Source organism: Nomascus leucogenys, chromosome 18, assembly GCF_006542625.1.
Source record: "Nomascus leucogenys isolate Asia chromosome 18, Asia_NLE_v1, whole genome shotgun sequence".
Classification (NCBI taxonomy): domain Eukaryota; kingdom Metazoa; phylum Chordata; class Mammalia; order Primates; family Hylobatidae; genus Nomascus; species Nomascus leucogenys.
Window position 1 is genome coordinate 71,718,025 of NC_044398.1, and position 9,879 is coordinate 71,727,903.

A 9,879-nucleotide genomic window follows, 5' to 3' on the forward strand; every position below is an offset into this window, starting at 1 on the left:
ATTCCTAAGTATTCTTTTTTTCTATTTTTAAAATACCAAAAAATAAGTCAATAACAAACATCAGCAAAAGTCCCCCACCAAATTACATTATACCACTTGGTTTATGTTTTAGAGCACAATTTTAAAATAAGTGGGTTCCTATTTTTATTTTTGGAAGCTGAAATGGAAGCTGTCTTACGAAGACATATGCTCAGCTCTATACTTACTCAAATCTTAGGAATTCTAATCTTGTTTTAAAGGGAAGATGTTAATGTTATGATGCCACCAGATGCTGTTGCTACTACCACTGGCAAAGTTTAAGGGTAAAATAGCATAAAGTTTCTGTGTGGTTCTGGCTTATGTAATGGTATGTGCCAGGCAGAAAGGCTTGCTTTTCTAACACTCCCAAACTCATTTATATTTGTCCTTGGTTGCTGCCAAGGCAGTTTCTTCGTGGGGAATACTAGCAAGGTACAGGGGCATTTTTTTTCCACTTTCTCTCTTCTATCTGCCACTACTATCCTGCCAAAGGTCTGCCATGGAAGGCAGGTATATGCCCCACCAGGTATTGCGAGGCAGCCCAGGGAACAGGAAGGAAAAGAGAGATGTAGCTCTCTTGCTTCTTAGTCCTTCTGGAAGGGGAAGGCTAAGGAAGGTCATCTTCAGCACTCATTTTCTCATCTTCCCAGGGATGTTGATTAGTTTCTTCTGCAGTAAGTCTAGCAAGACCTGCCTGTGAATACGAGGATATTCTGAGTTTAAAAAAAAAAAGCTAAATAGATACCCTGCCAATATTCTTACTACTTAACTGCCTACCTTGCCACCTTCTCTGCTGCTGGCATCTTTTTGTTCCTAGATAAAAGGAGAAGAGAATGAGCCATTTGGCTTACCAGACATAATTGCTCTTGGGTGGGGCCTTGAGGCCAGCATCACTCCCAGACCCAGCTGACTCTCCGTGGTCTCCAGCTCTTATCTTATTTCATAGTTCTTAACACTGGTGTACTTGACTGAAGGCCAGCATTTTGATGGTTGTAAATAAATTATTTCAGTTTTAGGTACTCTACTAAGCTTTTTGGTACTTTTAGAAGAGATTACTAAAGATGTGCTTTATTTTTAGAAATTTTTTCGTCAGCATATTCTTTTTTAATTTGTTTTGAGACAGGGTTTTGCTCTATTGCCCTGGCTGGAGTACAGTGTGGTGTAATCATGGCTCCCAGGCTCAGTTGATCCTCCCATCTCAGCCTTCCAAGTAGCTGGGATTACAGGCACTGGGATTACCACACTCAACTATTTATATTTTGTAGAAACAGGGTTTCGCCATGACAGTATATTCTTAATAAAAAATCAGAAATCACTCTGAATTTATGCAAAACTGTCAAGGGACAGACACTTAGGTCACATTTATCTTCTGTAATATGGTTGGTAGAACATAGTCTAATGTCAAATTCCTGGAGTCATAAGAAACTAATTGTGCAGAAAGTATGAATGGATGGAAAAGAGGTAATTTTTGTCTTCCTTCCCTTCTTGTTTTATGTTTAAATAGGTTAAGCTTATTCATCTTAAGTACTCACTGCTTCCTGACTGTGATCTCAGTCTTAAATATCCATTTCACTATCAGTTTCTGTTGATTTATTTTCTGAGTCATACAATTCAAAATTTGTAGGTAAACATCAAGACCTGTGTTTAAAAGTTCTTCAGTGTTTGCATATCTTAATTTCTTTGAATATTATAATTTTCTGAATGGTGCTAAAGAAAGAAAATCTCTTAGGTTTGGGTGATGAGCAACTAACAAGGTTTGGGTGATGAACAGTTATTATTAGCAAACAATTAATAGTCCAAAAAAATCTAGGTATTTTGCACCCACACAGCAGAGTATAGCTGTACCAGCCCTTGCTGAACTAGAGGCCTGAACATCTACCCACTCTGGCTTCTGCTGGCCAGTCTTTCTGGCCAAGGACATGGTCAAGAAATAACTAGGGGCCACCTTCCTTGTCTTCTCATTATAGGTTACTAGTATTGGAATCTACTGCTCCATCAGGAGACCTCACCCGCCCACACCACATTGCATCAGTTGTTCCCAACCGCTACCCTCGCTGGTTCACTTTAAGCCACATTGAGTCCCAGCAGTGTGAGCTGGCATCCACCATGCTAACTGCAGCCAAAGGTACTGTACTGTCCTGAGGCCTCATAATTGTTTCATTCGTTTGCCTGTTTATTTTTTTTAAGTCTTGTTTTCTATCAAATTCTCAGCAGTGGTGTTAATGTCAGATAGGTTGAAAGGATCTTTTTCTTTAGATGTTAGCTTTTAAGGCAAAACAGGTGGCATTTTCCTCATTTACCTGCATCATTAACTTGCTGCCAGCAGAGTTCAGGTTAGTTACCATGCCAAGGAAATATAAATGGTTGAAATTCAGAAGCAGATTTACAAGTTGGGTTACATTTTTTTCTTCCTGAAATATTCACCAAAAATACATAAGTAGGAACTAGGAGAGCTGTTTGCTGTCTCATGTTGGTTCTGGTTCATATGTGCTTTGAGTCATTGAGGGTGTGTCTCGGTGTATCTTTTTTTGTGAAGCCGAGATTCATAGACATTTCAGCAATTATGGGAGCCCTAGTAACACCTGTGCCATCTGTGAACATGTTAGGTAAATTAACTTGTGCTTTATGTTTTGTTCTGTTTCTTTTTTTCCCCTCTGTGTGTATATATGGTTGTATGGTTTTTGTTTGTTTGTCTTGCTTTGCTTTGATTTGGTTTGGTTTGGTTTTCCCTTGTTCATTGCAGGCGATGTTCGGAGGCTGGAAACAGTATTAGAATCCATCCAGAAAAACATTCACTCCTCATCACACATCTTCAAGCTTGCCCAAGATGCATTTAAAATAGCAACTCTCATGGACAGTTTGCCAGACATCACTCTTTTGAAAGTGTCTCTGGAGCTGGGCCTGCAGGTACATGACTGGTAGTCTTTCCCGGGACATCAAAGACTGCTAAATAAAGGCACCTCTTAGGGTTGTTTTTGTTTGATTGGATTTTTGAGTGCAGGTAAATGACTCTTTGGAGTACAAATCTGTTAGACTTCAGGAGAGAACTGTATTTCAGAGATGTGGTCATTCCCAGCTGAACCAGACTGCTATGTAAGGTGCATGGACTGTACATTTAGCAGCCTAATTTGTGTCTTTCAATTTAAAAAAATCATTTTCTGAATTGCAGCCTTAACCACACTGTTTCTCCTTCGAATGAAGGGAGAAGAATTATTGCTAATAAGAGACTTAAATAAAGCTAGCATGTATAATGAAGATTCAGTTGTTAGGGTTAAACTTTTAGAGGAAGTATACATTTTTATTGATGTTTGCATTTTCATAATAGATGGGCAGTTCTAGCTCCTTTTAATAACTCTGAGAAAAATAGGTAAAGGAGGAGTCGTCAGGCCAGAGTCCAGTTTTAGATTTCAGTAGAACAGAATACCAAGGACATTTTGAGTTCGTCATGCAGATAGATGTTTGCTTCCTTATAGTTTCTGAACAGATCGCTGGATAAACCAGGAACTAAAAAGTTTGTTTCATTTTTCTCATGGAATCTCTATTAACATTTGCTTTCTTCGCATTAAAAAGCAGTGAACAAAATTGTTATACCCCAGTTACCTAAAGTATGGGGAGTATAATCCCCTGATTGGATAATTAATCTGGTTTTTTAGTTGTGGATTCTCCCTTACAGTGACTAATAATGTTTAAATAATAGGATCACAGGAAAATGTACCTACCACTGTAACATAGAGTACTGTACAAGCAAAGGGTATAGAAGATTGCTTTTAAGCTATATAGTGATGGTTCAGAAGTTTTTTTTAAAAAAATTCTTGTTATTTGGCTAATTTTTGTCACCATTTGCCTCATCTTAAAGGTGTGATGCAGAAAGAACCATTAACATGAGCTCTCTTGTTATTTGGAATTCATGGTAAATAGGATATGCATGAGAGCTTATTCCTTGACTCATTCTTTCTAGAACCTAAGAAGGAATCTCACAGGCCCTTTGTGAGTATTTCTAGAACCTAAAAGGAATCCCACAGGGCCTTTGGGGATATGATGTCCCTGGATATTTTGTGTTTTCTTGTTTTTGTTTTTTTTTTTCAGATGGAGTCTCACTCTGTCACCCAGGCTGGAGTGCAGGGGTACAATCTCAGCTCACTGCAACCTCTGCCTCCTGGGTTCAAGCAATTCTTCTACCTCAGCCCCCTGAGTAGCTGGGACTACAGGCACGCGCCACCACACCTGGCTAATTTTTGTATTTTTAGTAGAGACGGGGTTTCACCATATTGGCCAGGCTGTTCTCGAACTCCTGACCTCGTGATCCATTCCGCCTCAGCCTCCCAAATTGCTGGGATTACAGGCACGTGCCACCGCATCTAGCCGTCCCTGGATATTTTGAATCTTTAAAGAATGGGGGAAGTATGAAGAGGTAGATATGTTTATTTAGGGACTTCTTGTTAGAAAGTGAAAAACAAAATCAGATAACTAATGATATCAAGGATGGTTTTTTTCCCCCATAAACCTGGAGTTACCTTCATGGTCACCAGAAAAGAGCAACCAGAGATTGAAGGAATAACTAAAATGGTTATTTTAAAATACCTCTTTCCCCACTGAGAGTTCCTGGTTAGAATGAATTCACAGGAATCTCAGAAATTGAACTATGGAATGTTAAATCTGGGGAGGGAAAAAGGGCATGGGCTGTGTTTAATGCTCCAGTCCAGCCCTCTGATTTTGCAGATGAGAAAAGATAGAGTCACTGGTTCAGATACCACATCTGGTCAGTGGGCCCACCAGGAGGAGAATATGGGCCTCTTGCCAGGAGGAGAATGTGGCTGTGGCAAGGCCACCTGGGGTAGCCATGGACAAATCCGAATTCATATGTAGAGCTTTGCTCTAAATTATGCTTTCATCTTCCTGGTGGTAGACAGTAGGTATGCCTTATATGCCTTATAGTTTATCCCCGCCCCCCGCCGTTTTTTTCATTGACTCAGGATAATTTTCCAAAACATTTTGTTATCCTGTTTTTATAGGTTATGCGAATGACACTGTCAACCTTAAATTGGCGACGGCGGGAGATGGTGAGGTGGCTGGTAACGTGTGCTACTGAAGTCGGTAGGTAAACTCTGGAACAGAAGCTTTCCTAGGTGCCTCATGGTAGGATTTAACTTGTCAGTTACAAACACGTGAACATATTTACTCTTTTACGTTGACTTCTCCAAGGCTCCTTCTAGCAGTCTACAAGGGCTCCCTTCTCCCCGACCCCCTACCCCTAACCTTCAGTTATACATACATGTATTATTCAACTTGAAATGGTCACATTTGTGGAGCTCCAACTTCTTACTTAAAATGGTATAAGTCAGTGAGTAAACTGTTTTTATTCAGTTCATATATATAAAGTTACCTAGTTGCACTGCTTCTTCTTTATCATCTGAAGGCATACATCATGGTATCCAGCAGAGAAATGATGACCACTGGGTGTGGTTTAGGTGATCTTCCAGATGTGTGAGCAATTGTAGCTGGCCATAAGAAGATTCCCTGGCTGCCCATAAGCTGCCATTTTGTGAGGCCCTTCAGCTATTTCCCCGCTGCAGCAGTAGATCAGTTCAGAAGAAAACTGTACATTCCCAGCAAGAATGCCAACAGAAACAAATGGTTGCTATTTAAAATAAATATTGGTTAAACATTCTTTTTTCTTATTTGCATCAGAAAGGGATACATACTTCATGCTGAGAAAACACTGCCATCCCAGTGTTTAGATATGACACAGCTTATATTATAAAATTATTATTTTTCTTTCACTAATGTATAATGGTTTTTTTATTTTGGAAAAAGGGAAGCTGGTCTCAATATAAAGATTATCTTTACATCATTAAAGTCATGCTTTAGTGAAGCAAAACAAAGATAATACTGATTTAAGAACTGCCACACAACTTCTCTACCCCTGCCCCAAGATATAAACCTGATTTCTCTCCGAGACCTAGTACCTTCTCTTCAAATCATTCACTTTTAGGATTTTCCTACAAGTGAGGCATATTGGGTCTGTGAACGTAAAGTGATTATTTTAAAGACATGGTCAGCCATTTCCAACGTTTGATTCATCTGTAGGTCTGCTTCTATTGACTTTGTTCTCTTGATTATGGGCCACATTTTCCAGCTGCTTTGTGTGTTTTAAAATTTTGTATTATGTGTACTTTTACCTTACACACAAGCACACAAGCCATGTAAAGTCCCTGTTTGGGTGAGGTTGCAATTTTTGAGCCTCAAATTCTGACAGGAAGCCCCAGTGAACTAGAACTCATTAGCAAAAAGCCATTGTCTGAAATGGCAAGCAGCACAGTACAAATACCAGCTACCAAGAGGATTGTTTCTTTATTATAGCAAGTTCGTGTTCCTTTCAGGCATTTCACTGAGTAACAATTCATAATGACCTTATTCTTAAAGGTTTCTCCCAGGCACATTACTTTACAGGATTTTCTAGCCTAGCTCATGTCCTATGATGGTTAACAATGTAAACGCTGGTTGTAAAAGTCAAAATAAGGCAGGACCTCTGGCCAGCCTCCTTGTCAGTAATAGAGCCTGTTTGTGTTCCTTGCAGGGGTTTATGCCCTGGACAGCATTATGCAGACCTGGTTTACACTCTTTACTCCCACCGAGGCCACAAGTATAGTTGCAACTACCGTGATGTCCAACAGCACCATTGTCCGCCTCCACCTGGACTGCCACCAGCAGGAAAAGCTGGCCAGCAGCGCCCGGACACTTGCACTGCAGTGTGCCATGAAGGATCCACAGAACTGTGCCCTCTCTGCGCTAACCCTCTGTGAAAAGGATCACATAGCTTTTGAGACGGCGTACCAAATTGTTCTCGACGCTGCTACGACCGGCATGAGCTATACACAGCTCTTTACAATAGCACGGTACATGGAGCACCGCGGGTACCCCATGAGGGCCTACAAGCTGGCCACCCTGGCCATGACCCATCTCAACCTGAGCTACAATCAGGACACACACCCTGCCATTAATGACGTTTTGTGGGCCTGTGCGCTTAGCCACTCCCTTGGTAAAAATGAGCTTGCAGCTATAATACCTCTGGTGGTCAAGAGTGTCAAGTGTGCAACGGTACTGTCAGACATTTTGCGCAGATGCACTCTGACCACTCCTGGCATGGTGGGACTTCATGGGAGGAGGAACTCTGGTAAGCTCATGTCACTGGACAAAGCCCCCTTGAGGCAACTCTTGGATGCCACGATCGGGGCCTACATCAACACAACGCACTCACGGCTCACACACATCAGTCCTCGGCACTATAGTGAGTTTATAGAGTTCCTCAGCAAAGCCCGAGAGACCTTCTTAATGGCGCATGATGGACACATTCAGTTTACACAGTTTATTGACAACCTGAAACAAATCTACAAAGGCAAAAAGAAACTGATGATGTTGGTTCGGGAGAGGTTTGGTTGATAGATCTTGTATGAATGGGGTGGGGGGTGGGGATGGGAGGGATGGTTTGTTTTTACTTGAGCCTGCCTTTGTACCCTTTTTAACTTAAAGAACAGAGCCACACCGGTATTATATGTGTATAGTTATATTGCGTTTGCAGACTAAATTGTCATGTTGTGAAAGTTTGTGTGTTTTTTATTTTTTCCCTATTTCTTTCTTTCCTTTATTTTATTATTTTTTTAATTCTTTTTTTTTTTTTTTCTGGTTTTGTATGAGAGAGAGGTTAAAAAGGTTTGGTTTACACTGAGTATATGTTGTCAAGTGGCAAAAGTCCACATAGCTCTCCTGTTTTCTGTATACGTTCACAGCCTCAAAAAAAATAATTGAAATGGCTTTAAAAACCAAACAAAACACCTCCATCCTGTGATAAGTACCTCGAATGGATTCAGCTTTACTCCTTTGTAACTCATCTTTACATTTTCAGCATATTTAAACAAACCAACAAAATGAAATACTAATAGTAAAAAGGCTGACCCATGTGGCTTTGCAGTGCTGTTCGTCCAGAAGCATGGCACACGATGCTTGTGCATGTGGAAACTTAGCGACTGTCAACATACATTCTCAGGGATTTATCCAAAAAAAATTAAAAAAAGAATGAGAGCATTTATTGTACTGTATATATATTATAGTATATGTCTGAATATTGAAAATATAACATTAACTAATTTATAAAAAATATTCTATGTAATGCAAAATACTTGAAGCTGCAGTAGCTTGGTTTTAAACAAAAACAAAAAAAAAAACTGAGAGAAAACCTATCAGAAGGACTAAAAGTACGCCTTGCTTCAGGGTTGGCTCAGGTGGTGAACTTCATGCTGGGCATCTATGCAGAGCCACCTTTTGGATTGCATGGTTGGACTGAGATCTATTGGGAGAAATTATATATGTATATATATTTATACAACTTATGTATACATATATATATGTATACACACAGACACACACACACACACCACCAACAGCAACCACTACACCACACATGCTTGTAACAGGCACTAGAATAAAGAGGGACAACAAAATACACAGCCAGAGCAGCAAGCCTTAGCATTAAGAATATACAATATGCCGGAATTGGGGTTCGTGCCTCCTAGCCTAGGAAACTTAAAAGAAATATCCTTTTGACACAAAACGCAAAATGTTTTCCAAAACAATTGACATAATGATACATTACGCCTTTGCAGTGAGCTAATAATAAGCTAACCTTTGTGCACAAATAACATTATATATATTATATATCTATTCTGCATAGGTATTTTGACTTTGTGCAGGACAGAAAGTTGTGTAGGTATGACTGTTCTACTTTTCAGTTTTCTTTTTTTTAATATATTTTATTTTCTCTAGAAATTACTCAAACAAAAGCAGCCTTCTATCTTGCCTTGTCTTAATGCTTTAAAATAACCAAACTGGAGATCTAACTACCAAACTGTTCATTATATTATTAAATACCAACTTTGGTTACAGTATAGTGTCTTTACTTTAGCTGATGGTTCTGTAACCTTGTGCTTTTTAAAGCAATTTTTATGTTTTGGTGCAAAAGTTGTCCAGTGTCTCTTGTTCCCTTCATTAGAGAACATGCTTAGAGGTATGTTTGTAGGTATTTTTGTTTAGAAGAACTATTTCATGCGCTCCATTTTATTTATTATAATAGGTAAAAAGAAAAAAAAAGGTTGTACTTCATCACCCATGTAAACATGCTCATGAAGTTGAAAGTAATTAAGATTTGATACACTGATATCAATTTATTTATGTAACTAAATCACTGTTTTATAAACTTGTTAATGATCAACAATTTTTGTTTTGATTAAAATTAGTTTTTTGAAAGTTGATTCTGCCTCCTTTATGGTATATCTCTTATTGCACCGGAATTTGGTGATTATAGACTTGGGCAGTACTACATCTCCGTGTCTAATACTATATTGACTCATCCAGTAAACATTTATATGCTATTTTCCAGGCACTGTGCTAGGCCCTGGAAATGTAATGGTGAACAAAATCAGACCCTGGACCTCACTGTCTGCTTAATGGAGAGAGAAGGCAGACATAAACCAAATAATCACAAAGATAAAATATGAAACAGAGTAGTCTGTTTTCTGTCTGAACCCTTGGTCATTCCTCTAATAAGCTATAATTTAGGATGCTCAGTACTTAATATATTTAATAAAAGCTGAGTTTGTGAGAGATTTTCTTGTGTGTGTGGTTTAAAAGGAAGTTACATTATAAAGGGCAAATACTACATACACACCATAGGCACTTGTATCCAGTATTTCCATCAAGGATCTGTACCCAAAATGATGCAAATAGTTTTTGTGTGTATGTGGTTAAAAACAACATCACATAATTTACCATCTTAGCCATTTTGAAGTGTACAGTTCAGCAGTGTTA

General features: G+C 39.1%; 1 protein-coding gene across 1 annotated transcript in view; it reads left to right on the forward strand.

Moving 5' to 3' along the window:
* Positions 1 to 9,323, forward strand: part of ZSWIM6 (zinc finger SWIM-type containing 6) — a 219,299-nt gene extending 209,976 nt beyond the window's left edge. The window contains exons 11-14 of the mRNA XM_030799175.1: positions 1,986 to 2,143; positions 2,762 to 2,925; positions 5,031 to 5,112; positions 6,596 to 9,323. Coding sequence (XP_030655035.1) covers positions 1,986 to 2,143; positions 2,762 to 2,925; positions 5,031 to 5,112; positions 6,596 to 7,458 — 1,267 coding nt within the window. The 3' untranslated portion in view covers positions 7,459 to 9,323. The remainder of the gene's footprint in view (positions 1 to 1,985; positions 2,144 to 2,761; positions 2,926 to 5,030; positions 5,113 to 6,595) is intronic.
* The last annotated feature ends 556 nt before the right edge of the window (positions 9,324 to 9,879 follow it).